At 58.4% G+C, this 27,971-nt stretch overlaps 2 protein-coding genes across 7 annotated transcripts in view; one reads left to right on the plus strand and one right to left on the minus strand.

Annotated features, from left to right (window-relative positions):
• Nucleotides 1-283: 283 nt before the first annotated feature.
• CREB3L4 (cAMP responsive element binding protein 3 like 4) lies at nt 284-5,252 on the minus strand. Its single transcript, XM_424990.8, has 9 exons — nt 4,775-5,252; nt 4,426-4,699; nt 4,098-4,210; nt 3,759-3,851; nt 3,119-3,225; nt 2,535-2,603; nt 2,302-2,386; nt 2,084-2,165; nt 284-1,673 (listed from the first exon to the last, which is right to left on the minus strand). Exons 1-9 carry the CDS (start codon nt 4,910-4,912, stop codon nt 1,309-1,311), a joined length of 1,326 nt encoding a protein of 441 aa, XP_424990.1. The 5' UTR covers nt 4,913-5,252; the 3' UTR covers nt 284-1,308.
• Nucleotides 4,854-27,971, plus strand: part of TLN1 (talin 1) — a 31,891-nt gene continuing 8,773 nt past the window's right edge. The window contains exons 1-45 of one of the 6 annotated variants that reach the window (XM_040655341.1): nt 4,854-4,957; nt 8,922-9,088; nt 11,913-12,010; nt 12,129-12,258; nt 12,345-12,497; nt 12,623-12,765; nt 12,923-13,050; nt 13,304-13,364; nt 13,637-13,741; nt 14,315-14,470; nt 14,648-14,749; nt 14,938-15,014; nt 15,176-15,356; nt 15,505-15,618; nt 15,902-16,010; nt 16,755-16,963; nt 17,086-17,184; nt 17,381-17,431; nt 18,873-19,040; nt 19,222-19,516; nt 19,712-19,878; nt 19,994-20,122; nt 20,266-20,379; nt 20,717-20,830; nt 20,912-21,046; nt 21,137-21,265; nt 21,365-21,467; nt 21,545-21,753; nt 21,840-21,959; nt 22,099-22,296; nt 22,523-22,662; nt 23,007-23,100; nt 23,248-23,337; nt 23,535-23,657; nt 23,762-23,905; nt 24,013-24,174; nt 24,270-24,410; nt 24,515-24,696; nt 25,037-25,169; nt 25,517-25,618; nt 25,748-25,918; nt 26,070-26,219; nt 26,544-26,645; nt 26,803-26,922; nt 27,034-27,180. In XM_040655341.1, coding sequence (XP_040511275.1) covers nt 8,959-9,088; nt 11,913-12,010; nt 12,129-12,258; nt 12,345-12,497; nt 12,623-12,765; nt 12,923-13,050; nt 13,304-13,364; nt 13,637-13,741; nt 14,315-14,470; nt 14,648-14,749; nt 14,938-15,014; nt 15,176-15,356; nt 15,505-15,618; nt 15,902-16,010; nt 16,755-16,963; nt 17,086-17,184; nt 17,381-17,431; nt 18,873-19,040; nt 19,222-19,516; nt 19,712-19,878; nt 19,994-20,122; nt 20,266-20,379; nt 20,717-20,830; nt 20,912-21,046; nt 21,137-21,265; nt 21,365-21,467; nt 21,545-21,753; nt 21,840-21,959; nt 22,099-22,296; nt 22,523-22,662; nt 23,007-23,100; nt 23,248-23,337; nt 23,535-23,657; nt 23,762-23,905; nt 24,013-24,174; nt 24,270-24,410; nt 24,515-24,696; nt 25,037-25,169; nt 25,517-25,618; nt 25,748-25,918; nt 26,070-26,219; nt 26,544-26,645; nt 26,803-26,922; nt 27,034-27,180 — 5,928 coding nt within the window. In that variant the 5' untranslated portion in view covers nt 4,854-4,957; nt 8,922-8,958. Of the gene's footprint in view, nt 4,958-5,554; nt 8,848-8,921; nt 9,089-11,912; nt 12,011-12,128; nt 12,259-12,344; nt 12,498-12,622; nt 12,766-12,922; nt 13,051-13,303; nt 13,365-13,636; nt 13,742-14,314; nt 14,471-14,647; nt 14,750-14,937; nt 15,015-15,175; nt 15,357-15,504; nt 15,619-15,901; nt 16,011-16,754; nt 16,964-17,085; nt 17,185-17,380; nt 17,432-18,872; nt 19,041-19,221; nt 19,517-19,711; nt 19,879-19,993; nt 20,123-20,265; nt 20,380-20,716; nt 20,831-20,911; nt 21,047-21,136; nt 21,266-21,364; nt 21,468-21,544; nt 21,754-21,839; nt 21,960-22,098; nt 22,297-22,522; nt 22,663-23,006; nt 23,101-23,247; nt 23,338-23,534; nt 23,658-23,761; nt 23,906-24,012; nt 24,175-24,269; nt 24,411-24,514; nt 24,697-25,036; nt 25,170-25,516; nt 25,619-25,747; nt 25,919-26,069; nt 26,220-26,543; nt 26,646-26,802; nt 26,923-27,033; nt 27,181-27,971 lie in introns of those variants that run through there. The other 5 variants (XM_040655339.2, XM_040655340.2, XM_040655338.2 and 2 more) reach the window with 5 other exon arrangements.

The raw sequence follows: 27,971 nt of genomic DNA on the forward strand, positions 1-27,971 counted from the left end.
TTATGAAAGCAGAGGTGGGGGCAGACAGCAGCTACTTGTGCTTCCTACAAGGGAAGCTGCTCAGTTCCGCTGTGGTAACAACATTTCTGTGTGGCACAGTGCCGTGAGTGCTGTCATTGTGCATATGTGCTGGCAACATAAACATATCCTGAACTATTCTGATAGCATTTGCATGCCCCTGGCCTGTCCTGGGCTACTTTCATAACACTCCCAACTTCTTGCACAGCCCCCATCCTCTTCCAGTCAGCCCAGCCCCAGATTGAAAAGACAGTGGAGTGCACAGTTGCACAGAGGGCATGTTTTATTTTCCCATCATTAACAAGGAAATGTCATCTGCTTAGATCTAAAATAGGACAAGGAGATACGCTCAACAGGTACCACTCAATTGTATTCCAGGAAGGACACGAGGCCCCAGTGCAAAGTGCTCAGCCTCACAGAGTGACCAGAGCCAGCAAAAAGCTTCACTGGTCAGTGCAGCAGAGCTCAAGCTCACAGCGCAGCTCTGAGCCTGAGCTGCAGAAAGGAAAACCTTCAGAATAAGAGGCTCTGCCTCTCTGAGCTCTCTGCTGCTGTTAGTAGTCTGGCAGAAAGCTTCCTTTATCTCCCTGATGGGCAGAAGCCCAGCTCCCAGAGCTGTGGGAGAGGAGAGGCTCAGGCCTCTGTGACGGAAACTGACATGCACAGCTTGGAAAGAACTCCCCATCATCTCCTCTAGCTACGACAAAAGCTGTGCCCATGGCTCAAGAGTGAAGAAGAACAGGGGAAGTGCAGGGTCTGCTGCAAGGGGAGGACCACTCCCAGTCAGGGCACTGAAGATCAGCATCACACTGAGAAATCAGAAATCACTGCAGGACTAAAGATAAGGGACAAGGGACACGTGCTTGTGGCCACCAGATGCAGTAAGAGCAGGACCCAGCCTGTTCACCTCCATGGGCAGGGAAGAAGCGCCAGTGGCATTCATCAGCAGCAGCCTTGCAGGTACTCACACCTCAGGCCCAGATGCTTTCAACCTCCAGGCCAGAGCGCATCCCCAGTGAGTCTGAAGGCTTGCCCAAGGCTGCAGGGAACAAAGCTCCCTGAGCTTCCTACCACATCTTGGGATAGGCTCCTGTTACAGATATACAGAGCAGAGTGTAGGGATAGATCATCTCTAAAATGATTCCTCTCTGTTATACCCTCTGAGCTGCCAGCAATTAGAAGACGATATAAAAGCATCTGCTTTTACAGATTATATGTTAACACAGTTCTGGCTGACCCTCCCCAACAGGGTGCCCAGCCTCACCCTGTCAGGCAGCAAGGGGGGGACGGTCACATCTCATCGGTGCGGTGCTGCTGGATGACAACGCTGGTGGTGCGCTCCACCCACTCCTGATTCTCATCTTTCCATGGTGCCAGCACTTCCGAGTGCAAGGCGTCCCTCCGGGACTGCTGCTCCTGAGGCTGGGGATGGCCCAGCTCAGAGCCCGCAGGAGGGTCTGAGGATGAGTTGCCGTTGAATGCAGATCTTGGATCAGGCTTGGGTGGACTCTGCCCCTCTTCCCGTGACTGATTGAGGCTGCCCAACGAGGTGTCTTCAGGCTCTGGACTGAGCCTCTCCAGTACAACTTCCTCCTGCACAGCGGGTGCTGCCTGCCAGACCTTGTTTGGGAACTCACGAATCTGCCGCGACAGGACTGCAAAAGAGGGAGAGCCAGCTTCAACATTCCCACCCTGAGAGCAGGATGCATCAATTTCTCACGGTCCTGCAGGTGTCTACAGAACCTGCGAGATAAGCACAAACTGTTCAGCTTGGGCTACCCCCTCCCAGTGAGGCACAGAAAGAACACTGCATGGCTGCCAGCCATTAGCACAGCCTGTGTTGCAAGCAGCAGTGGAACTCTGCAGTTCTGGTGATATCATCCCTAGCCCAGGGCAAGAGGGCGAAAGAATGTGGAAACAGGCTAAGAAAGGGAAGACAAACCAATGCTCATCTTAGGCAAGAGGCTCTTGGGTTGAAAGTGCCCGAAAGTTCAGGCTGTCTCTGTGGGAAGTGCTCTGTTCTTGCGGACAGCATTTTTCCTGGAATCATGCTTGGGGAACTCACCTCTGAACTCTGGCTGCGGCCCTCTACTGCCAAACGAGTAGAGGCTGGGTGAGAGAATGAGGCAGAAAGAAAGGACCAGGACCTGGAAACAAAGAACAGCAAAATCTTCAGCAAAAAACGTGAACAGGCGTTATAAGCTGCAATAAATGCTTGCCTGTCAAGCTTATGGGGACAGCAGAGACCCCTCCATCACTAAGACTGGGGCTGAAGACACTCACCATGATGCAGGTGCTCGCTGTGGTAGTTTTGGTGGTGGACTGTCTCACCAAAGCCTGCAGTTTCCGCAGCTGCTCCAGCAAAGACCTGCAGAATAGCAAATAGGGCAGGTTAATGTAGCAACTGAGGCATGAACAGTGCTCTCCCCCTTCACAGCCAGTGACAGAATATAATCCTTGCTGAGGAACAACCTTCCCCACCACATCTCCTGCCATGTTAAACAACAAGAACTCACATGTTCTGCTTTTGCAGTAGCTGCACCTTCTTCTGCAGCTCATGGTTTTGGGCTGTGCAAGCTGCCACCCTGCCCAGGACAGACGAACAGCAAGGGAGAAAAACAGAGAGGTTTTAGTTTGTTAGACAACTGCAGGGACTTCTCTGGCATCCCTTTTCATGGGATCAGCCACTGCCCCTGGGTGGCTGGGGCAAATTGAAGCACTTCTGGAGTCTAGGGGCCATCAACTGGGGCAAAGCCCAGAGACCACACCTCACAGAGAGCATGGGGAAAAAGGGCAGGGAGGGAAATGAAGTCTTTGCTGAGTCCCTCAGGGAAGTGCCATACTAATCTGTAAGGATACTTGTTCCTGGCAGCACAGCAGGATACCAGTTTGTACTGCAAACTAGCCTGACACGGAGAACATGCTGTACCTAGCAGGCCAGCACCTGGCTCAAACTGAGCAGGCTCTGGGTCTTCTCCAAGTGCAAGAGCACAGGCAGACTATGCCCCAAGCTTCTGATCTTCTTCCAGGCTCTGCTTATTTTCTGCCTACAGTGGCAAGACCTCAGCAGTAGCACAGCACAGCTGCTGAGTGCTTATACCTGTTCTCCAGGCCATCAACATAGATTTTCTTCCTGCGACGACTATCCTGGGCTGACTGCTTGTTCCGGATCTTCCGACGCACTTTCTTCAGAAGTCGCTCTTCAGCCTGCAAGAACCATTTCTCATTAGCAGCCAGCCCTGGGTGAAGGCAATTCAGCCCTTATAAATCGCGTGTAGCACTCAGCCCTGCTTAGAGAAGCAGAAAACAATGTACTTTTGTCCTCTGTCCCTCTCAGAGCATTGGACAAACTGCACAGGTTGCACAGCAAACTCTGTCCTGCTGATAAGACTGGCAGTTTCACAGTGTACCAGAAGAGTGGGTCACACTGAAGGGAGACGGAAAGCACACAACTCAGGAGGCACCAAGCAAGCAGGACGAAAAAGGCTGAAAGCATTGGTGGTATAACTGCCTCCTGCAAGCAGTCACAAGTGAAAGATCAAGAGCAGTCAGATCTCACTGCTCTTCTCATCTGCCTGACAAGCAAACCCTGTGCTTTGCACAAGGGACCACCTGGCCTTGAAGGGAGGAGCAGGAGAACATGCTGCCCCACTACCAAGGCACCATCCTGCATTTTCAGCACTGAAGGGTTTGAGGAATTCAAGTCTGCTTGGGAGTTACAGGCTGCAGTGAGGACTCACTTTGGTCAGTGGCAAACAGGTTGGTAAGGAAACACCATCCTTCTCCAGAAGCTGCCTCTCCTCCTCAGTCAGGACCAGCTCTGGGAAGTTGGACTGGGAAAAAAAAAAAAAAAAAAAACAAGAAAAATACATTTGCTGAGAACACCAAGTAAAGGGAGTCCATTACTAGGAGAGAAAGTGTGCAGAAAGTGTTCAGAACAAGAATCAACTCTCCCAAAGCAGCACCACTCTCTCCCTTAAAGCATTCCTAGAGTAGCCATGCCCAGAAAGAAAGGGAGATGTGAGCAAAAGCAAACACTGCCCAGGAGTACACACTTCCTGAGGCACAACACTCAGTACCTGCATGGGGGCTCCAGGCATAAGCTGGGGTCCGGCATCCACAGCAACAGTGACAGGAAAACTGCAGCTCTCTTGCAGCGTCTCATTTGTGCCTTCCAAACACATCCACGTCTCTGGGAAATAAAGGCAGAATCAAGGTCCGGGCCTTAATAAAGCAGCCCAAAAGCTCACCAGACAGATTTGAGCAGTATGAAATCATGGTTTTATGGCAGTAGAAAGCCACCATGCTCATCTTTCTCCAACGTTACTTTGTGTCCCTATGCCAAATCTCCACACTAGGTGCAGCGCTGCCTGCAGCTAGGACAGAAGGATCCCACACATCACTTACCGAGGTCAATGGAAACATCTCCTTCTGCCATGTCAGACCTCACGCTTTCCAATGCCGGCCAATCTTGATGGAGGGAATAGTTGTGATCAAACTGCACGATGTCTGAGCTCTGAGGGCTGCTGGCAACATCGCTGCCAGAGCTATGGAACGGGTTCTGATCCTCAGAAGTGCTGCTGTCACTGTCAGCAGGCAAACAGCCCTGCAGGAGGCACGGCTCGTCCTCAGAGGGGCTCAACAGGGAGCTGATGAAGCTGTCCATCTCCTTGTCCAGGAGCTGCGGGGAAAAACCTCAGCTGAGCAGGAGCCAACCCTCCTGCCAGCACCCGGCAGCGGCTCCTCCACGACCCACCTCGAGCTCCGGCAGCACCCAGTCCCCCAGCAGCGGGCCGTCCCCCGCGGGGCTCCCCGCCGCCGGCGCGTCATCGTTCAGCAGGAAGTCGAGCAGGTCCCCGTCCGGCAGCGCGGCCAGAGGCTCGGGGCCCGCCATCGGGGCCAGGAAGCGCCCAGCCCCAGCGGGAAGGCGCCACGAAGGGTAAGAGCGAAAGGGGGAGAGGGGGAGCCGGGCCTGGGCGGCGACGGGAGGACGGGGGGCGGGCCGGGCCGGGCCTCTGGGCCCGAACAGCGCGATGAGACAGAACGGGCGGGCGGGCAGGGGCCGGGCGGGCGGCAGGCACGCTCAGTGCGGAGCGCAGCCGCTCCAGGGAGCGCGGGGCCGCCGTGCGAGCGCCGGGCCGGGCCGGGCCGGGCCGAGCCGGGCCGCTCCTCCGCTCCCCCTCACCCAGAGGCCCACGACCGCGTCCGCGGAGCCGCGCCCACAGCCCCGCGGTGACGTCACCGCCGCCCGTCAGCCCCCGCGCGAGGCCCGGCCCCGCCCCCACGTGACGCGCGGAGCGCGGGCTGCCATTGGCCCGCGGCACGTGGGCGGCGGGCGCGCGCGGGCGTGGCGGCGGCGGTGGATGTGTGCGGCGCGGCCCCGGGGCGCGGGCGGGGGTGGGCGGGGACCGAACGCGGCGCAGCGCAGCGCAGCCCGGGGGCTGGGCCGGGCCGGGCCGGGTCGGGCCGCGCCGATCTGCCCCGCTCCGCCCGGCGGCGGCGTCGCGCCTCGCCCGGCGCATGCGCGGCGGGGGGCGGCGGGGCGGGAAGCGGGCGGTGCCGCCGCGCTGCCGCATAGCCTCGGCGGGCCCCGGCGCGCTGCTCGGCCGCGCTCAGGTACGGCACCGGGAGCGGGCGGCGCGGCCCCGCCACCGCGGGGCGACGCTGAACGGGGAACGGGGGGGAGGGGAGACCGTTCGGAGCGCAGCGCGGCGGCCCCGTGGCGGCGCACGGCGTGGGGTGGGGGCTGCCGCCCCGGGGCCGGCGGGGCGCGGGGGAAGCGCCGCGCGGAGACCCTGCGTGCAGCGCAGCGGAGCGGAGCGGTGCGGGGCAAAGGGCGCCCCACCCCGACGCGGCCACCGCCCCTCGGGCGCTCCGTGCGGGAGGAGCGCGGCCGCATCCTGTTTCCCGCACCCGCGGGGCGGCCGCGGTCCCGCGTGGGGAGCGCGGCGGTCGGTCCCCGGAGCGGAGCCCCCGCCCGGCCCCGGAACTCCGTGCCCCCGCCCGGCCCCGGGGCTGCCTCGCTTCCAGCCCCATATTTGGAAGCGATGCCGCGGGACCGGGACGCCCCGTGCGGGCCGGCGGGCGTGGGTGCCGCTGTGCTGCGGGGCTGTGTTTCAGCGCGAGTCGGGGCGGGGGAGAGCCGGAGCATCCCTTCCCGCGCCGTCGCGGTGGGGAACGTGGGCTGCGGTGTGCGGCTCCGTGCTGCAGGGGGCCCTCCCGGTGCCGTTCACCGGGGACGAAGTCACCGGCCCCGCTGTCAGCCCGCTGCCGCCCGGCGCCCATCCCCGGCGGGCAGGAACCGGCCGCGGCCGCCGGAGAGGAGGAAGCGGCGTGAATCAGCCGCGCTGCGTGGGGCTGAGTCACCGCGCCGCGGAGCTGCCCGCCCGGGATCCGCGGTGCTGCGGGGCGTGCGGGGCCGGCGCTGCGCCTCTGGGTTAAAACATTAACTGCTGCTTTCGGTGGAGGAGGGGGAAAGCGTCGGGGCGTGAGACCTCGCTGCGCTGCGCTTTCTCAGATTAAAAGGAAAAAAAAAAAAAAAAAGAAGCAAAACAAACCAAACACACACATACACAAAAAAGAAAAGAAAAAAAAAAAAACAGAACAAAGCAGTTAAAGTCCTTCCAGTGCTCCGCCGGGCCGCGGTGCGGGGTGCTCCCCGCAGGAGCGGAAGGGCTGCGGGAACTTCCTGCGCTGCGGTCGCGCTGCTGCCCCTTCCCCCGGGCTGAGAGCAGCGAATTCGGTTCCTTCGGGAAGGCTCTGAGGCCGCTGGACGTGTGCCACTGGCGTGCAGCGCAGGCTGCCTGCAGGCACAGCCCCCGTGCTGCAGAACCCGGCTGGGCTCCGCTTTGTTTTCTTTTTTTCTCTCTCTCTTTTTTTTTTTTTTTTTTGCAAACATGAAACTTTCTCCATCCCCGTGCTCGCAGCAGCGCTGCTCTGCAGCCGGGAGATATAAATACAGCGGCGACGTCATGGGGTGGAAAATCGCTCTGTGCCCCGGGGATGGCGGCGGAGGCGTCGCGGGGAAGGGAAGAGAAATGCAGAAGTGCCCGCAGCCGCTGCACCGCTGCTGTGCTGGCTTATCTGCCTCGCCTCCTACCAGCGAGCGCTGCTGAGTTGTTTGCTTTCCCTGGAGGGCGGCCAGCGCTGAAAATTGGTGTGCGTTCATCACATCGTTTGGCTTTTTGTTTTTTTTTTTTTCACCTCCTAGTGGGGCAGCCTGGGGCTGGCGGTCCTCTCCTTGCGCTTCGCCTGGTCCGTGCCTGCAGTGGCACCGTCACGGTGCAGTCCTTGTGCCGGTGCTGTCCCTGCACCGGTGCCTTGGGAACACGGCGCTGCTGTCATCAGCACGGAGCCCCACATCTGCTTCCTGACGCGCCGGTGCCTCCGCAGAGCTCAGGGAAGGGCTCTCGCTGCCCTCTGATGCCCCAGTGCGCACGCTCCCCACCCCTGCGGCTGACCGGCCTGCTGTCCCCACGCGTACCCCCGGTGCGGAAATCCACCCGGGTCTTCCCCGTGCACCCCGCGGCGCTGCCGTGGGGCTGTGGGAGGCGGCAGCCGGCCGGGCGTTCAACCCTCGCGCCGTGCCCCACCGCCACGTTGTTATGGGGCTGCTCAAAATAGCAGAGACCACTTCTGCTTTACGCGCTGGTAGAGAGTAGTGCACAAAGCATTTCCTCCGAACGTGGAAGGAGCAACGAGCCTCCGGCTTCTGCATGGTTTAAGCGCCTCGCACGGCGCTATTTGGGGCACGGGGCGGTGGCCATGTGCGGCTGCTGCCGGCCCCGCAGAGCCGGAGCTGCCCCCCGTCCCGCTGCAGTTTTCCCTCCGGCACATCTTGCAGCTGCGGGCCTCGTTCAGTGGTTTTGCAGAAATTCACGAGTGAGGCCGGGTGCGGCGTCCCGTTTTCTTTGCAGTGTTGTCCTGCTTTGGGACAGTTTTAATTTCTTCGCCTGCCTCTGCGCTCCTCTTCCTCCCCGCTCCCTGACCCTGCCCTGCAGGCAGAAGCGGGGGGAGGGATGGAAAGGGCTCGGCGCTCCGCTCCGGGGTATTTTTAGATTTAGGGAAGAGGACGATCCCCGTCCCGCCGGCCGCAGCCGCCCCGCCCGTCCGTCCCCTCAAATCCCCGGCGCCTCCTTACGGCTCCCGGCCGTGGGGCTGCGGGGCGGCTGCGTGCGGGGCCGTCCCGCTCGCGTTGCATTCCTCGTCGGCGGGGGCCGAGGGCCTCCGACGGGGCTCCTGCGCTGCATTGCCGAACGGCTCAGGAATGCGCAGCTGGAGCGGCTCCACGCGCTGGTGGAGGCGGCACCGCGCTCCTCCCGAGCAGAGCCCTGTGGCCGCCGGGATCCGGTGGGGAGAAAGCTCCAGAGCCCCCCGGAGCGGACTGCAGTGAGCTGGTTGCTGCCCCAGTCCCGGTGTCCTCGAGCAGCACCGTCGTCGCTTCCTGGGGTCCCCACAGGGCTCCCTGCTGGACCCCGATAGTGGGGTCGGACCCTGCTCCACGTGAGGTTTTCCTCTTGCGGTTTCTTTGCCACAGTTTTAATTAAAGCCCCTTCCGTCGCACAGTGCTGCCTTATCTCAGCACACTACCGACATGCATTTCCTCTGTGGTGTGGGTGACGGCGTTGCACGAGCACACCCCGCTCAGGGACACTGGGTGCACGATGAGGGCACAGCAGCCTCAGGGCTCTGCATTAGGAGGCCAGGCTGGGAACTCCATCTGAAGCCCTTCTATCCGTACTCCTATTCTCCACCACCGTCACTTGCTCCTGGGTTTGGACCTGAGCTCTGAGCTCTGCTCCCTCACCACCTCCAGGCACCCGCAGAGGGGTGAACACCAGCACATCCCACCCGGCATCGTGTCCTGGCGCCTGGCGGTGGGATCTGACGTGTCATCTCCTCAGCAGGTGACACAGGAGTGGGGATAGTCCGGCCGCCACCATGGTTGCGCTCTCGCTGAAGATCAGCATTGGCAATGTGGTGAAGACGATGCAGTTTGAGCCCTCCACCATGGTGTACGACGCCTGCCGCATGATCCGGGAGCGCGTGCCCGAGGCACAGATGGGACAGCGTAAGTGTGCGGTCTGGGGCTCGACCCCTGCCCTCTGCAAAGCATGCTTCTGCTTCCCCAGCTGCACCTCCTTTTTCCTCTTCTGGCAGCCCTGGAATTGCCCTCGTTGCTTCTCACCCGCCTGGGGTGGGCAGCCTTTAAGCACCCGTAATTTCAGCACGCTCTTGCAGCTTTGGACAAGCGCATCTAATCTCAGGCTGTGCTCTATGGCCTGCTGCTGCTCTGCTGCTTGCATCTCTAAAATATATATCTAATGGCTCTTCACAGCTTCCCTTTCCTTCTCTGTCACCCAAAAAGGCCTGGGTTTCTGTACCCACGGGGTGTTTGCTGGGTGCTCCAAGGCAATGGGATAGCTCAGTTCAAGGCATCTTGCGTACCCTGGGCAAAGAAGTTTGATTCTGAGCTTGGGAAGCTTTGTGCAAAACAAGGGTTTGCTGGAGCATTCAGCTGGCGTTCGGTGGTGTTATCTTGCTGGAAAGTGTTCGTCAGTGCACTGCAAGCTGATTTTGGAGGTCTATAGGCAGAATCACAGAATTGTAGGGGTTGAAGGGACCTCTAGAGATCATCTGGTCCAGCCCTTTGCTAAGGTTTTCTGTGGTAGACCTTCCCTTGCACAGAGGGACGCAGGTCCGTCTCTGCAGCAACTGGAGGGGTTGCTCTGATAGAGCTGTTTCTAGGAGCCTTGGTTCTAGTGAGGTGTTCAGGCTCCCAGACATGAAGGACTTTCTCAGCCACACAGAGTGGCACAAAAGAGCTCCAAGAGGAGCAGACTTCCACCTGAGCCCAGGGGCTGTCACCTGGTAAGGTCACTGGCTTGCAAATAAGTGATACATGAGAACAGGCAATAGTTTCTGCAGCCCAACAAGTGCTGCCCTTGATCTGCTCTAGGCTTCCCGTGAGCACGCAGCGTGTCTTAGAAAAATTCCTCCCAGAAACCTGGGAAGAATTCTGGGGACTTGGAGGGGGGGGTAGGAAAAATGCATTGCAAGTGGAATATGTGTCCACCTCTGTGAGCCCTTTCCCTGCCTCCTGTCTCCTCTCTCCTACGTGCCTGCACAAAGCTGGCCAGGGCTCGGTGGGCTCCAGCAACTGTGGTGCTCCCAGCGGGCGTTCCTGCACCATATAAGTTAACTTTTCCTTTCTTGGGGAACACATACCCTCCCCGGCAGCCCTCTGTGGGGCCCTGACGTGCTGCCGTTGTGCTGAGCTTTGTCAGCTCTAATATCTCCCCGCTGCCGTCAGACTCAAAATTAAGCGGGTGACAAAGCACCTCGGGATGCTGAGCCACGTCCCAGTGGTTCCCAAGGACGGGCACCCCAAGCTCCGGGAGGCGGGAGGAGGGGGGGGGGAGGTGAAGGCAGCGGCATCTGGGAGCAGCAGATTCCTGGCGCAGCAGAGGAAATGCCTTCTCGCTCTGCACAACCATGGCTTTCGGTTTCGGAGGGGGACGGGGTGTTTACGCGGATCTGCAGCCATTGCATTTCCTGCCCCTGGGTCCGTGCCAGGCTGCTCGTAAAGCACAAGGAGAAAGCCTTAAAGGGAGCTGCTCAGCCCCACATCTGACCGTTGCCCTCTGCTGTGCTGGCAGCAGCTGGAGCTCAGCCCTGCTGCAAAGGAGTCTGTGGGTCCCCGCATTCAGGTTGCAGTGCTGGGAATCCCCAAGGCAGTTCTTCCACTTATCTGCTTTTACCTCATCCCTGCCTCAGAGCTCACCATTTTCTTTTGTTTCTCTCTGTCACCCTTACCCAGAGAGACATTTGTGAGTCCCTTTCGGAGCTGCCCTGCTCCTCTTCCAGGATGCTGTTACAGTTCCATCTGAGCACGCCCTGCCCATGTTTCCCAGCAAACTCCCTTGAGCCTGCTTTCCTGCCCCAGAGAGGAGTCTGGATTTGCTGGGACAGGTGTTGCCCAGTTCCCTGCCTTCTGCATGGGTTTTGTGGCTGAATGCCACCTCCCTGCACACTGTGCTGAGCTCCAGCTCTGCTCTTGCCCTGTCCCAGGAAGTGCCTCTCTCCTCCTGTGCAGGGATCTGAGTGAGCTGCATGGTTCTCAGTGCTTTAGAATGAGCCTCTTAGAATTGGCTTTGGAAATAGCTTGCTTTTCCAAAAGCCAACAAAGGGCAGCCTCACTGGTTCCCTGCTCTGTTCAGCAGGATCCCCTGCACAGCATGAGCTGGGCAGGCATGGGGCAGCTCAGGAATTTCCCCCTCCCTGCCTGCTTACACAACCAGAGGCTGCCAGCAGGGAGCAGAGGGGCTTTTCCCAGGGCAGCACTTCTCAGCAGCAGTGCCAGGGCTGTCCCTGAGCAGCAGCAGACCTGCCCAAGTGGGCAGGATTGCAGAACATCAAATTTCTGCACAAATTCACGTTGTAAACCTCCATCACATCCTTCTTCAGTCCCTCGCAGCAAGCAGCTACCCCTCCTGGTACATCACTTCTGCTGCTCTCTTGGTGTATTTGCAAACTCTGCCTTGTTCCCTGCACCCTTCCTGGCAATGCTCAGCTCTTTATCATCATCTTTTGGCTGTTATGTTTTGCATCAAGCATTTTAGAGAGCTGTCAGCCACCACTCCGAGCTCATCTGTCAGCTGTGACTGCCACTTCCCAGTTAGCACTGTGTGGGCATGCTTCAGATGAGTTTTCCTGCAGACAAACAGATATAAAACACCCACCCTGCAGTTTGTTTGCCAGCTTTTTGCCCACTCAGGCTTTCCCTGGTCTCATGGCCACTGCAGTCAATTCCAGCAGCGTGCAGGGGTGCTGCTGTCCCATGCACATCCCAGTGGCCCCATCCAACCCAGACAGAATCTCTCTGTGTTTTCCAGCCAATGATTTTGGGCTGTTCCTCTCGGATGAAGACCCAAAGAAGGGGATCTGGCTGGAGGCTGGGAAGGCACTGGACTACTACATGCTTCGCAATGGGGTAGGCATCCAACCAGCACTCTGTGTTCCCCGCAGTCCTGCTGGGGAGGTGGGAACCGGGGGGACATGGTGCATTGTGCCCGGTACGGCTGCTGGAGTTGTGCTGGTTGTACCTGCAGGATACTATGGAGTACAAGAAGAAGCAGCGGCCCCTGAAGATCCGCATGCTGGATGGAACTGTGAAAACAGTTATGGTTGACGACTCCAAAACTGTCACAGACATGCTGATGACTATATGTGCCCGAATTGGTGAGAGGAGGGGTGGCAATGTGGGGCAGGGTGGAACGTGGAGTGTCAGGGGAGCAGCACCGTGTCAGTGCTGCGTGTTCTTGCAGGCATCACCAACTACGACGAGTACTCACTGGTTCGAGAGATCATGGAGGAGAAGAAGGAGGAGGTCACTGGGACCCTCAAGAAGGACAAGACCCTGCTGCGGGATGAGAAGAAGATGGAGAAACTCAAGCAGAAGTTGCACACCGATGATGAGTGTATGTGCTGGCAAGCTCTGGGGACGGAGCCATCCTGTGCTGGGGGTGGTGGGAATAGCAACAAGGCCACCTGTCTGTGTGTCTCTGTCTGTCTGTCCCTGCTCACACTCTGCCATCACTTGCAGTGAACTGGCTGGACCACGGCCGGACCCTGCGTGAGCAAGGCATCGATGACAACGAGACGCTACTGCTGCGACGAAAGTTCTTCTACTCTGACCAGAATGTGGACTCACGAGATCCTGTGCAGCTCAACCTGCTCTACGTGCAGGTACAGCACTGCTGCTCTGTGACGACCCATCAGGTCTTTGGTCAGGAGCAGCCATGGGGGCATTTCAGGTGCCTGTCTGGCTCCTCTGTGCTGGCACAGATCCCACCAGATGTGGAAGGGAGCTGGGCAGACCCCAGTGTGTTCTCTTCCCGTTTAGGCACGCGATGACATCCTTAATGGCTCCCACCCCGTCTCGTTTGACAAAGCATGTGAGTTTGCTGGCTACCAGTGCCAGATCCAGTTTGGGCCGCACAACGAGCAGAAACACAAGCCGGGCTTTCTGGAGTGAGTGTCCCAGGGTGTCCCTTTGCACGTGTGCCAAGTTCCATCCCCCAGGGCCAGCCTCTGCTGGCTCCAAGGTTTTGGGTCCTGGAGTTGTCATTAGTTGCAGTGACCTCTCCCACATCCTTCCTGTTCCCAAAAACACTCTGCACCAGCGGGGTTTTGTGCAAGGCTCTGTGCTGGGCGTCTTTGTAGGGGAACACAAATGCTGGCTTTGGGCTGTGTTTTGGGAGCTGATTTTGCTGTCTCTTGGCAGGCTGAAGGACTTCCTGCCCAAGGAGTACATCAAGCAGAAAGGGGAACGCAAGATCTTTATGGTAAGTGCGAGGCTGTGCTGAGATCAAGCTTGTCACTGCTCCCTGCCAAAGGTTGGGACTGCTTTTGTCCCAGCACATCACAGCCTGGCAGGTGAGGAAGAGGAGCGTGAGGCTGCAGTTGGGCAGATGTTACACATCTGAGGTTCCAGGTGGTCAGAGGGACAATATGGGTGGGGAACGGAATGCTGGTAGGGCAGGGGGAGAGCCTGGAAAAGCTGTGAAGGTGGTGCTGGCCCGGTAGTAACTGACCTGATGTCTTCTGGTGATTGCAGGCCCACAAGAACTGCGGGAACATGAGTGAGATCGAGGCCAAAGTTCGCTACGTGAAGCTGGCCCGCTCCCTCAAGACCTATGGGGTCTCCTTCTTCCTAGTCAAGGTAGAGCAGGAGTCTCCAGCCCCACTTCTCCTGCTGCTTGGCCAAGTCTTCCTTTTCAGCATCTCTTCATCTTTCCCATCTCCACCCACCACTTACCTCTCAGCCCACACTGCTCTAGCTCTCCCTGTATCTCTGCTATCTGCCTACCCTTCTTCAAATCGCAGAATCATTGAGGTTGGAGAAGATCACCAAGGTCATCTAATCCAACCACCATCCCGTCCCCACCGTGCCTACTAACCACATCTCTCAGTGCCACATCTCCACGGTTCGTGGACACCCCCAGGGATGGTGACTCCACCACCTGCCTGGGCAGCCTGTGCCACTGCCTGACCACTGTTTTTGAGAAGCAACTTTTCTTAATATGCAAGCTGAACCTCCTCTGGTGCAACCTAGGGCCAATTTAAGGACTTTGTGGCTTTTTATCTGCACTGCCCTCCACTTGGCTCCTGCTTTTCCCCACATCCTTTTCAATACCCATGTGGTGATCACCACACCTGGAGTTGTAGCCCTAGGGTTGATTGCTGCCCACATGGCTCTTGGGTGAGCCCCCAACCCCTTTGTCATGTCCTGCAGGAGAAAATGAAAGGGAAGAACAAGCTGGTGCCACGTCTGCTGGGGATCACCAAGGAGTGCGTGATGCGCGTGGATGAGAAAACCAAGGAAGTGATTCAGGAGTGGAGCCTGACCAACATCAAACGCTGGGCAGCCTCTCCCAAGAGCTTCACCTTGGTAGGAGCCAGCCCCAGTTCTCAGCCCTCTGTGCCCTGCTCCCTTCCTCTCCTGGCCCCAAGAACAGGCGGAAGGTGGCTGGCACAGCACTGGCCATGGTGCTTAGCACATACCAGAGGGGCTCAGGATGTGCGCCAGCATCCTGCCCTGGTGCAACCCTGTGCTGTGCCCTTGTAGGATTTTGGAGATTACCAGGATGGCTACTACTCGGTGCAGACAACAGAGGGGGAGCAGATCGCCCAGCTGATTGCTGGCTACATCGACATCATCCTGAAAAAGGCAAGTTCAGGGAAAGGCAGCCTGCTCTTCTCCTGGGAGAAGTGCAAGGTGTATGAGCTTCTTGGGCTCATGGTGCTGCTGGGGACAGGTGGGGACATCCCATGGACTTGGCAGTCCTCCAACCCAGGCAGCAGCAGGGAGGCTGTGAGGTGTGCACTGACCAATGCATTTTCTCTTTGCTTCAACAGAAAAAGAGCAAAGACCACTTCGGTCTGGAGGGAGATGAGGAGTCCACCATGCTGGAAGACTCTGTGTCTCCAAAGAAGTAAGTCTGTCAGGAGCAAGGTGGCTGCCAAGTAGCGTGCCACAATTCAACCCCTGGCATTCCCTGGGCATCCTTCAGCCTTCAGGGCAGCATTGTGGGGAGCAGCCAAAGTGCTGGTCCAGGGAGGAGGCTCTCACTGCTGCTGTTTCTCTTTGTTCCAGGTCAACCGTCCTGCAGCAGCAGTTTAACCGTGTGGGCAAGGCAGAGCTGGGCTCGGTTGCGCTGCCGGCCATCATGCGCACAGGGGCTGGGGGGCCAGAGAACTTCCAGGTGGGGACAATGCCCCAGGCCCAGATGCAAATCACGAGTGGCCAGATGCACCGAGGGCACATGCCTCCTCTGGTAGGTGATTCCAGGGTGCCCAGGGGGTTCATGCAGACCCATCCTTCTGGCCTGGCATCGGCTTGCCATGGGGAGCAGGGGTTCTGCAATCAGTAGCTGCCAAAAACGCTGTCCCAAGCAGCCTCCTCACTCTGTTCTTGCCTTGCAGACTTCAGCACAACAGGCACTAACAGGTACCATCAACTCCAGCATGCAAGCTGTGAATGCAGCCCAGGCCACGCTGGATGACTTTGAGACCTTGCCACCCCTCGGGCAGGATGCCGTGAGTGCCTGGGGAAGGGGTGCCAGGCTGCTGGGGCTAGAAGTTTGCTGGTGGGGTGGGTGAGGCAAGGAGAAGTGTCAGCAGCTCACAGGAAGATTGCTGCCTGCAGAATGAATTTGGGACACTCAGTCTTGGGGCTTCTTCTGTGTTTGTAGCTTTAGGACATGTTGGGGAGTTTTGGGTGGTGGCAGCTCTTCCTCCATTTCTTCTTGTCTCCTCTCTCTCACATCTCACTGCAGCTCCCCACCACCTCCACCTCCTGACCCTCTTTTCCTCATTTCAGGCTTCCAAAGCCTGGCGCAAAAACAAGATGGATGAGTCCAAGCATGAGATCCACTCCCAGGTGGATGCGATCACTGCCGGCACAGCCTCAGTGGTCAACCTCACTGCAGGTAGGGCAGCAGTGCAGCACCTCTCAGCAGAAGGCTTTGGTCTCTCATTGTCCAGCCTTTGGCCTTCCAATACTTAAAAGGAGCATATATACAGGGGGGAAATCAGCTTTTCACGTGGGCAGACAGTGATATGATGAGGAGGAAGGGCTTTAAACTAAAAGAGAGGAGATTTAGATTGGATATCAGGGAATTTTTTCACTGGGAGGGCAGTGAGGCACTGGCACTGCTGCCCAGAGCATCTGTGCTGCCCCATCCCTGGAGGTGCTCAAGGCCGGGTTGGATGGGGACCTGGGCAGCCTGAGCTGGTGGGGGCAACCAGCCCATGGCAGGGGGATGGAAATGAGTGAAACGAGTGGGCTTTACGGTTGCTTCTAACCCAACCCATTCTATGATTCTATGAGGGCTGAGGTTCCTGCCCTTCTGGAGGGAGGCAGCCTGGCCAGTGCTGAGTCCAGACTGTTTCTGGTGTGCCCAGAGAGCTCCCACAGTGCCTGTAGATCCCCCAGCATCACTGCCCCCCATTCTTCCCCTTCTGAGTTCACTTGTCCTCTTAGTCAGGAGTACATTTGTCCGCTTTCAGCTGTGGTTGCAACCACAAATGTGCTCCAGCTCTTCTGCGCTGATGTAGAAGCCATGGGGCTTCTCATGGATCACACTGATTTTAGGCACACCTACTCCAGGCACAGGGTTGGGTGCTTCTGATGTCTCTCCAAGCATCCCCACATCCCTCTCTTTCCTGTGCAGGGGATCCGGCAGACACAGACTACACGGCTGTGGGCTGCGCCGTCACCACCATATCTTCTAACCTGACTGAGATGTCCAAGGGAGTGAAGCTGCTGGCTGCCCTGATGGAAGATGAGGGAGGCAATGGGCGGCAGCTCCTGCAGGCAGCCAAGAACTTGGCCAGTGCCGTCTCAGACTTGCTGAAGACAGCACAGCCCGCCAGCGCTGAGGTACGGAGGAGCAGGAAGGACTGGGGGGCACTAGGGAGCTGAACCAGGATGGGTGGGAGCCGTGGGAGCGGCTTGGCGCAGGGCTTGCCCAAAACCTGATGTTTTTGCCTCTTTTCTTGCAGCCCCGCCAGAATCTCCTGCAGGCCGCTGGCCTCGTGGGCCAGACGAGCGGAGAGCTGCTGCAGCAGATCGGGGAAAGCGACACTGACCCTCGGTTCCAGGTGAGCGGCTCTGGCTGTGCGTGGGGACATACGCTTGGAAAATCCTTCTGCCCTGCACAGGAGCTCCAGGAGAGGTCCGTGCTGAAGCTTGACCTGTGCACAGTGACTGTGCCGGGGGAGCAGACAGGCCAATTCCCATCCCTGCCCTTAGAGCCGCTGTCATGTAATGCCTCTTATCTTGTGGATTCCCATGTAGATGCCCGAAAGCTGGCGTGCTTGGATCCCGCCCTCCTCAGACCCAAAGACGGTAAAAGGGGGCTGTAGGCATGGCTTGGTGGTGTCCGCCCCTCTTGGGTGTCAGGGCTGCTCCTCTGGGGACAATCAGCTGAATTCTTTGGAGATGGGCTCTGGTGGAAAATCTGCTTTTCTCGTGATCAGCTCTCAGAAGTCCATGCACTCGGGTCAGTGCCCCGGCTGCCACCTCGTGCCTGAAGCGCCCAGCTGCCCAGAGCAGGGAGCTGGGACAGCCAAAGCCCCGTGGTTGCTGTTTTTGCTGAGCTGAGCTCCTCCCATGCTGGTTTCCTGTAACTGCTCAGCACAGCAGAGGCAACAGAGGGAACCTGGCCTAGTGTGGACCAAAATGTGCTCCAGAAATGAGAAGTTTCTGCTCACTGCAGCCACGTGGCTTCAGCAAAGCCTGGAGAGGACACCAAGAAGAGCAGAACAGCTAGTGGGGGGACGCAGCGAGACAGAGGCAGCATGTACAGGAGGAGCTAGCAGGAGGAGGCGGGGGGGGCAGCTCCTTCCTGGGGGCCCTCACCGAAGACCAGGCAATCCTGTATGCAACTAGCACAGGACAGGGGGCAGTTTTAGAAATCATGGGATGTATAGCCTGTACCACAACCAGACCCGAGTGTATTTGCTTCCTCCCTCCGGGCTCTTCATACAGGGTGGCTGCTTCTCTGCCTTGGGCAGTTGCTGTGCTTTTGGGAACGGTGGGCTCTTGATCTTGGTGCATGTGCTCTCCAGACTGCTGCCATGTCTGACAGGGTGATGGATAGCAGCAGAAGTGGCTTTGGCTTGCAGTAGGTGTGGGGACTCTCTAATGTTGTTTGGTGGCCAGAGGCTTTGCTGTAGCAGGGTGTGGCTTTAGGGCTCACTCAGGAGCCTGGTGGTGGTGTGTTTCCCTTGTTTATGCTCTGCAAGCATGCCCTCAGAAGGAAGATGGGCCTGGCAGCAGCTTAACTGCTGTCTGCAGTGGGAGGAGCTGTGCCCCGTACACCTTGCCCGAGCTCCCTGCCCCAAGCACTGCTGGTGGCATCCAGCAGCGTGGCACGAGGGCGAATCTTGATGGCTGTGGTGTGCTGGGCGTCCTGCCACGGAGATCCTGCTGTGTGCTGCAGGGCCTCCTGGCAGCATGGGGCCTCACTGCAGGATCTGGCTGTGGGATGATCAGAGGTGCCATGTGGGTTGTCCCTGCGACAGCATCATGGGTGGTGCTGCTGAACTGCTCTGGGCAGTGATTTTGGCCACGGCGGCGTCCTGGTGCTGAGAGATGCCACAGCACCCAGCCATAGGGATGGGCTGGAGGTGTTGCCAGCCACACACCAGGAGTTGCAGCACAAGGCAGGGGTGGCGGAAAGGCCCCCTGATCTCATGTTTCCCTGCTGAATATTTCACGAGAGCCATGCAGGCGGCTGTGCCTGGCTCTGTGGTGGCTCCAGAGCTGACCCTGTCCGTCCCCCCAGGACATGCTGATGCAGCTGGCCAAGGCTGTGGCCAGCGCCGCCGCTGCACTGGTGCTGAAGGCCAAGAACGTGGCTCAGAAAACAGAAGACTCAGCCCTGCAGACGCAGGTGATTGCAGCTGCTACGCAGTGTGCCCTCTCCACATCCCAGCTGGTGGCCTGCACCAAGGTAAGCACCAACCCTCACCTTGCTGCTGCTGGGACTAGAAGTCTCTGTTTCCTTTGGCCCCGGCTCTTTGAAACATACTCCCTGGGGGTCAGGGACAGCAGTCATGGGGGTCATGGGATGCTGGATGGAGAGAGGGGGCTGCAGGGTAGCAACACCACCCAGCTTTTTTCCTGCCCTGCAGGTGGTGGCTCCCACCATCAGCTCCCCGGTGTGCCAGGAGCAGCTGATCGAGGCTGGCAAGCTGGTAGCCAAGTCAGCAGAGGGCTGCGTGGAGGCCTCTAAGGCAGCCACCAACGATGACCAGCTGCTGAAGCAGGTGGGGGTGGCAGCCACCGCCGTCACCCAGGCCCTCAACGACCTGCTACAGCACATCAAGCAGCACGCCACGGGCGGGCAGCCCATCGGGCGCTACGACCAGGCCACCGACACCATCCTCAATGTCACTGAGAACATATTCAGCTCCATGGGCGACGCAGGTAAGAGCGAGCGGCTGACCACACCCGGGGATGGTGGTCTTGAGAGGCACGGTGAGATGGAGCAGGTTCTGGAGTCATGCCTTGCTGGGGGCTCTTGCTTGGAGCTTGCCCCAGCAGTGAGGGGCTGATGCAGCAAAGCAGCAAATCTGGGTAATTCTCAGGACTCGCTGACAGCCACCCTTCCTTCCTTCCTAGGGGAAATGGTGCGGCAGGCTCGTATTCTGGCCCAGGCCACCTCCGACCTCGTCAATGCCATTAAAGCTGACGCAGAGGGAGAGACGGACCTAGAGAATTCACGCAAGCTGCTGAGCGCGGCCAAAATCCTGGCTGATGCCACCGCCAAGATGGTGGAGGCTGCAAAGGTTAGTGGCAGGCGGGAGGAGCCGCTGGAGCCGGGGGCGTAGCACAGCGACCTCTGGCAGGATGACAGGGGAACTGGGGGTCGTGCCGGGTACCACGGCTCTCTGCTTTGTCCAGGGGGCTGCCGCCCATCCCGACAGCGAGGAGCAGCAGCAGCGGCTGCGGGAGGCGGCGGAGGGGCTGCGCATGGCCACCAACGCTGCGGCTCAGAACGCCATCAAGAAGAAGCTGGTGCACAAGCTGGAGGTGAGGCTGCGGTTTGGGCGGCAGAGGGGGAAGGGGGATGGTGTTTGAGCGGGAGAATCGTAGTGGGGAGCGGGACTTCGGTCTGTGGCAGAGAGCTCCTGTGCTGGGCTCCCCACAGCTGACTCGTGCTTTCCCCCTGGCAGCACGCGGCCAAGCAGGCAGCCGCCTCCGCCACCCAGACCATCGCCGCCGCACAGCACGCTGCTGCCTCCAACAAGAACCCTGCTGCACAACAGCAGCTGGTGCAGAGCTGCAAGGTGAGGGGCGCGGGGGCACAAGCTAGGTGTCGGCGGGCCGCTAGGCGAAACAGTGACAAAAGCTGCTGTGAGAAAGGGACCTTAAAGCCCACCCAGTTCCAACCCCCACCGTACCAGGCTGCCCAGGGCCCTATCAAACCCAGTCTTGTTCATCTCCTTGTGCATTTTTGTCCCATCACTGCACTCCCTGATAAAGTCACCAGTGGTCAGATCTGTGCGTGGCTGAGCTGCCAGTGCTGAGGAGGGGAGCTCCTGCTCAGAGCCTGAGCAGCTGCAGCCATTGGATGCGCACACACTCTGTATCCCCTGCAGTGACCCTGCTCTCTCCTGATCACAGGTGGTGGCGGATCAGATCCCCATGCTGGTGCAGGGCGTGCGAGGAAGCCAATCGCAGCCGGACAGCCCCAGCGCCCAGCTGGCTCTCATCGCCGCCAGCCAGAACTTCCTGCAGGTACCAGCAAACCTGCTGCTGGATGCAGGCAGCAAGACAGCTGTGTGCAATGCCGTGTCTCACGCCTTCCTCTTTTGACAGCCCGGTGGGAAGATGGTTGCCGCGGCCAAGGCCACCGTGCCCACCATCACTGACCAGGCCTCCGCCATGCAGCTCAGCCAGTGTGCCAAGAACCTGGCTGCGGCCCTGGCTGAGCTCCGCACGGCCGCGCAGAAGGTGAGGGGCCGGAGGAGGGCAGACAGGCAGGATGGCCTTCCCTGCGGGCTGAGCTCCGTGTAACACCGTCTGTCCTTCCACCCGCTACAGGCACAAGAGGCCTGCGGGCCCCTGGAGATCGACTCAGCACTGGGCCTGGTGCAGAGCTTGGAGAGGGACCTGAAGGAGGCCAAGGCGGCCGCCAGGGATGGCAAGCTGAAGCCTCTGCCGGGAGAGACGGTGAGGGCACATGGGGCGGTGGGCGTGGAGGCCTGAGCGAGGCCAAACCCCTCTGCGTGGGTCACGGGGCCTAACCCCTCCATGTTGTTTGCCCTGCAGATGGAGAAGTGTGCGCAGGACCTGGGGAACAGCACCAAGGCCGTCACCTCTGCCATCGCTCACCTCCTGGGCGAGGTGGCCCAGGGCAATGAGAACTACACAGGTACCAGCCCTCAGCCCTCAGCCGGGCTGCAGCGCGGGGCCAGGCCCTCACTGACTGACCTCTCTCCCCTATGGCAGGCATTGCTGCGCGGGAGGTGGCCCAGGCCCTGCGCTCTCTCAGCCAGGCCGCCCGCGGTGTGGCGGCCAACAGCTCGGACCCTCAGGTGCAGAACGCCATGCTGGAGTGCGCTAGCGATGTGATGGATAAGGCCAACAACCTCATTGAGGAGGCTCGGAAAGCCGTGGCCAAGCCTGGGGACCCTGACAGCCAGCAGCGCCTGGTGCAGGTGGGTCTGGGCCCCTGGGTGGCTGTGGGATGAGGGCAGGCCTCCAGGGATGGCTGCTGTACAGGCTCTGCTCTCATCTTCTGCAGGTGGCCAAGGCGGTGTCACAGGCTCTGAATCGCTGCGTGAACTGCCTGCCTGGGCAGCGGGATGTGGATGCTGCCATCCGCATGGTGGGAGAGGCCAGCAAGAGGCTGCTCTCAGATTCGGTGAGCTCAGCCTGGGGCTAAGGGGAACCGGGAAGTGTTGAGGTGGGCACAGCTGGATGCTCTCCCTGCTGCTGGGTGTGGAAAGCCCGTCTGGCTGCCACCACCTCACCGCAGCTCCTGACACCCTCTTTGCCTCCAGTTCCCTCCCAGCAACAAGACCTTCCAGGAGGCACAGAGCCAGCTGAACCGGGCTGCTGCAGGACTCAACCAGTCTGCCAATGAGCTGGTGCAAGCATCGCGCGGCACACCCCAGGACCTGGCCAAATCCTCTGGGAAATTTGGACAGGACTTCAATGAGTTCCTGCAGGCAGGAGTGGAGATGGCCAGCCTGTCTCCAGTGAGTGCAAACACCCATTTGGAGAGCCATGGGCTGGGCAAAATGGCAGTAGTGGGGTAGGAAGAGGCTAGGGTTGGTTCAGCAAGTTCACCAGATCCTTACTGTTGCCAGCTGGCAGACAAAGTGAGCAAAGGGGACTGACACGGCCTGGAAAGCACTGAAGAGATTGAGGGTGGGCACAGAGTTTGGGAACCTGCTGTTGGTGACTCTTACTGGTTCCTTGCAGACCAAAGAAGACCAGGCGCAGGTGGTATCAAACCTGAAGAGCATCTCCATGTCCTCCAGCAAGCTGCTGCTGGCAGCGAAGGCACTTTCCGCTGACCCCACATCCCCCAACCTCAAGAGTCAGCTGGCAGCAGCAGCACGGTAGGAAGAACTGCTTGCAGTGCATGGAGGGAGGTGGTTAAATGCCAAGGGCTGTGCTGGGCTGCAGGAGGCTCAGTTTAGGCCAGGTGTTTGCCTCTGTGAGACTCAGCTTGTTGCAGGGCTGTCCCGAGACCGTTTATCTCATGTAATCCTAACCTGGCTGCTTTTGCAGTCTATAAAAAGAGAGAGACCCTGGGCGGACAGCAGGGTCTCATAACCAGATTCTCTGCCCATTTCCTGCACCAAGATGTCCCCCAAAGCCAAGTTAAAGTGTTTGCAATAGTGATGGCTCTGGATGGTGAAGCTAACACTGATCCATGTGTGCCTCTCCCCTGTCCTGGCAGGGCCGTGACTGACAGCATTAACCAGCTGATCACCATGTGCACCCAGCAGGCGCCAGGCCAGAAGGAGTGCGACAATGCTCTGAGGGAGCTGGAGGTGAGAAGCAGCGTCTCAGTAACCCAGGCCCTCTTCTGCTTGGGCTTGGCTGGATGCTGAGATGTCTGGCAGGGGGAGAGGAGCTACAAATACAGGGTGGGATGCGGGGAATGCACCTCCCTTTACGTGGCATCTCTGTCTTTATAGACTGTGAAGGAGTTGTTGGAGAACCCCACCCAGACTGTCAATGACATGTCCTACTTCAGTTGCCTGGACAGTGTTATGGAGAACTCCAAGGTGAGCCAGGAGCAGAGCAGAAGGGTGGAGGTTGGGGAAGGATGGGGAGGTTTGGGGAAGTATGTGAGGGCAAATTTGACAAAGGGGAAGGTGCTTCCTCCCTCACTTCTCACCTGGTGGAACTTGGTGAGCTCTGAATCTGGAGCATTCGATGCAAACAGGAGGTAGTCTCTAGCTGGTGGCTGTGTATCCTGCAGGTGCTGGGTGAGTCCATGGCTGGCATCTCCCAGAATGCAAAGAACAGTAAGCTCCCCGAGTTCGGAGAGTCCATCAGCGCCGCCTCCAAAGCTCTCTGTGGGCTCACAGAGGCAGCAGCCCAGGTGAGATACACTCAGTCCCAGCCTCATGCATCACTCCTGGGGCTGGAAGCTATCACCTGCCTCTGCCCCCATGTAGTCCCTCACTGCATCTTTCATGCTCACAGGCTGCCTACCTGGTGGGAGTTTCCGATCCCAACAGCCAGGCCGGACAGCAGGGCTTGGTAGACCCCACTCAGTTTGCCAGAGCTAACCAGGCCATCCAGATGGCCTGCCAGAACCTGGTGGACCCTGCCTGCACACAGTCCCAGGTGAGTACGAGGTGGGCTGCTGTGATGGGCATTTTCTTGTCTAAAAGCAGGTGTTGGAGGCATGAGGAGATGCTGTGGGTCCTGCCTCACTCTGCTCTTCTCTACAGGTACTGTCAGCAGCCACCATTGTGGCAAAGCACACCTCAGCCCTGTGCAACACATGCCGCCTGGCCTCCTCCCGCACCGCCAACCCTGTCGCCAAGCGGCAGTTTGTCCAGTCAGCTAAGGAGGTGGCCAACAGCACAGCCAACCTGGTGAAGACCATCAAGGTGCGATTCCTACTGGGGCAGTGTGGGCAGGGGGGAGATAGGGTTTTAGGGTATGCTCAGGGCTAGATAACTGCTTGCTCTCTCCTGCACACCAGGCCCTGGATGGTGCCTTCAATGAGGAGAACCGGGAGCGGTGCCGCGCAGCCACGGCTCCTCTCATAGAGGCTGTGGACAACCTGACAGCCTTTGCCTCCAACCCGGAGTTTGCCACCGTTCCTGCCCAGATCAGCCCTGAGGTGGGGTGTTACTGGGGCTGGGAGGGGTGGCCTGGTTATGGTGGGAGCTGCTGCCCACACGTGCCAGTCCATCTGTTTCACGAGGCCGCTGTCTCCCCGCACAGGGACGCAGAGCCATGGAGCCCATTGTCACATCTGCCAAGACGATGCTGGAGAGCTCTGCTGGCCTCATTCAGACTGCCCGCTCCCTGGCCGTCAACCCCAAGGACCCGCCGCAGTGGTCGGTGCTGGCTGGCCACTCTCGCACTGTCTCAGACTCCATCAAGAAACTGATCACCAACATGAGGTGAGAGTGCACTGGACCATCTCAGCCAGTCTGGTGTGTGTGGCCAGGGCCCCTTTGCACTGACCAGTATTGGGTGCACTTCCAAGTATCCTGGGAATGTTTTGGCACATCTTACTTTTGTTCTCCTTGGCTGTTGCCATGGGGAAGCAAGGGGGGTGTTGTTCCTCCTGCCTCTGTTGCAGCACTAAAAAGGGTTGATGGGGCATGTGGTGCGGCTGTAGTGCTTGGCTCCAACACCAGGTTGCTTAGTGAAAGGGGTCCTGCCTCTTACCAGCACCAAGGGAGGTTTGTGTTAAAGGGGTGGGAAGCCTTGCATGGTGCTGATCTGTCTGTCATGCAGGGACAAAGCTCCTGGACAGCGGGAGTGCGACGAGGCCATAGACGTCCTGAACAGATGCATGCGGGAGGTGGACCAGGCCTCCCTTGCAGCCATCAGCCAGCAGCTCGCCCCCCGAGAAGGTATCTCCCAGGAGGTAAGTGGGAAACTTGCTCCTGGGGGCAGCATCTTACCCTGGAATCCCTCTGCCTTCACAAAGGGCCTCTGCAGCCCTCTTTGCATCTTTAGCGGGCGCCCTAAGTCCACCCAGCCAAGTGTTGGGCAGAACAGCCTAGCTTCAAGCTGTGTGTCCCTGCTGCCTGTCTGGTTCAGTGGGGCAGAGCAGGGCTGTCTGGTCAGACTGCCCCTACACCCAGATCTGATTTAGCAGTGCAGCCAGTACCTTGGTGTCCTGCTTACCTCAGGCATGTTAACTCCTTCTCACCAGAGCTTGGTGGGACCAGCTCTGCTGCAGCTGCATGCAGGATATTCTCTTCACAACAGGCTCTGCATAACCAGATGATCACAGCTGTGCAGGAGATCAACAACCTGATAGAGCCTGTGGCCAGCGCAGCACGGGCTGAAGCCTCGCAGCTGGGACACAAGGTAATGGAAGGTCAGGGATGGGGAGTTGGTGATCAGGCACCAAGTGTATGTCAAAGAGTTTGCACCATGAAGAGAGGCTCAGCCTAGTGTGTGCTAGGGCCTGCCAGCACTGACTCTGCTTTTCCCTAGGTGTCCCAGATGGCTCAGTACTTCGAGCCACTCATTTTGGCAGCTATTGGTGCTGCCTCCAAAACACCCAACCACCAGCAGCAGATGAACCTCCTTGACCAGACCAAAACTCTGGCTGAGTCTGCCCTGCAGATGCTGTACACAGCCAAGGAGGCCGGTGGGAACCCCAAGGTGAGCAGGAGGTGGACGTGGTGGCACCGTGAGCTTTGAATATGTGTCATGTGTCATACATGCATGCCTGACACCAAAACTCAGGACATGCATGTGGTGTCTGCGTTGGAGTGGAGTAACTTCCTTCTCTCACTCTGTCTCATCCTTGCAGCAAGCTGCCCACACACAGGAGGCTCTGGAGGAGGCCGTGCAGATGATGAAGGAGGCAGTGGAGGACCTGACCACCACGCTCAACGAAGCAGCCAGCGCAGCAGGCGTTGTTGGGGGCATGGTGGACTCCATCACACAAGCCATCAACCAGGTGAAGGGAACACAGAGAGGGCTGCGGGAGAGGAGGAGTCAGTCAAACTCTGTGTGACACTGTCATTTCTTGTCTTCCTTGGGTTGCTGGCACTGAGTCTTGCTTTAGAAGAAGTGGCAAACAGAGTACTGCACTTAGGCAGACAAAGAGGCAGGGAGAGGTGCTGGAAGTTGTTCAGATCTTCCCCCGAGGGAGCCCTGGGGGATGGTCTAGGGGAGGAGCATCTCGGGCCCCTGTGGGCAGTGCAAGTCTTCTGCCATGCTGTAGTCAAAGAGGGCCTCTGGGCTGGTGCTGGAGCCAAACTCTCCTGATATTTTCTTGCAGCTGGATGAGGGACCAATGGGTGAGCCAGAGGGGACCTTTGTGGACTACCAGACAACAATGGTGAAGACGGCCAAGGCTATCGCAGTGACTGTGCAGGAGATGGTGGGTACAGGGGCCAGTTACTGCTCTCATATTTACCCCTGCTTGAGGCAGGAAGCAGACAGTGGTGCTGTGGTCTCACCCAGGCAGGGCAACTGCCACTGCTGCTTGCCTGCCCTGCTGCAGGGCCTGTCTGAGTTTGCCCTTCTTCCATTGGTAGGTCACCAAATCCACCACCAACCCAGATGAGCTGGGCATACTGGCCAACCAGCTTACCAATGACTACGGGCAGCTGGCACAACAGGCCAAGCCGGCCGCGCTCACTGCTGAAAACGAAGAGGTAAGATGTTTGGCCTGGAGGAGCTGCATGGGATGATAGGCATTTCCCATTGGGTATATTGGGTGTAAGCTAATGCCCTTCAGGCTCTCTCATGCACATGTTTGCCTGCAGATTGGCTCCCACATCAAGCGCCGGGTACAGGAGCTGGGCCATGGCTGTGCTGCCCTGGTGACCAAGGCTGGAGCACTGCAATGTAGCCCCAGCGATGCCTACACCAAGAAGGAGCTGATAGAGAGTGCACGCAAGGTCTCCGAGAAGGTGAGCAGCCCTGAGGGTCTCAGAGCACGTAACAGGGGAGGGGATTCAGGTGGTGGGAGGAGTGCTGGGTTGAACCCCATGTCCTATGGCCACCAATTTCAGCTCTCCAGTGGTCATCCTGGGCTCTGTTCGCTCTTTGCCATGCTTGCCCTGGCACAACTGGGATGGAGGAGAGATTCCCCTCCTGTCACCATAGCAACTTGTGCTGTGATTGGGGTGTGCAGCAGCTGGGTGCTCACTGCTGAAGTGCTGAACTGCCAAGGAGTACTGATCACACAGCTCAGGACTCTGTAAACCTGCCCTTACGGATGTGTGTGTAGCATTTGCAGCATCTCTCACGAGCTTGCAGCTCACTCCTCTGCACCTTCTGATGGCATGGTGGAAAACCTTGTCCATTTAAAAGCACATTGGTTAATAACAGATGGAAGCACGGGTTAAAAAATCCAATTTATAAGAGTAGAGCTGCAGTGCTTGCACGAAAAATTACAAAAGCAAAACACTGGTTTGTACTGTCTGGCACATATCGGCATGCTCAGGGCCCCCTGCAGATTCCTCCTTTCAAAGCTTACTTTCCTCCACGAAAATTACTGTCTTAAGAGTCCTTGGCAGAGTGAGGGATTTGGGTTTAGCACATTCAGAAGGAATGAGCTGTCATGTGTAATAAGCTGCAAACCTTGTTTGGAGAGTAGCAGAGTCCAATGGCACTTGCAATCCTGAAAGTGAAAGATATGAGATAAAAATAATTGGAAGCTAAGAAGGGATGCTGTACCATATAGTTCCTGATTCCCCTC

The sequence above is a fragment of the Gallus gallus genome, chromosome Z (genome assembly GCF_016699485.2).
Source record: "Gallus gallus isolate bGalGal1 chromosome Z, bGalGal1.mat.broiler.GRCg7b, whole genome shotgun sequence".
NCBI lineage: Eukaryota > Metazoa > Chordata > Aves > Galliformes > Phasianidae > Gallus > Gallus gallus.

Excerpts from the sequence above, each read along its gene's own strand:
- CREB3L4 (XM_424990.8), bottom strand. The coding sequence starts at position 4,912 with ATGGCGGGCCCCGAGCCTCTGGCCGCGCTGCCGGACGGGGACCTGCTC. Across the intron at positions 4,211-4,425 it reads AGATGTTTCCATTGACCTCG|AGACGTGGATGTGTTTGGAA; the intron begins GTAAGTGATGTG and ends TTTATTTCCCAG. Across the intron at positions 3,852-4,097 it reads TGCCTGGAGCCCCCATGCAG|TCCAACTTCCCAGAGCTGGT; the intron begins GTACTGAGTGTT and ends TTTTTTTCCCAG.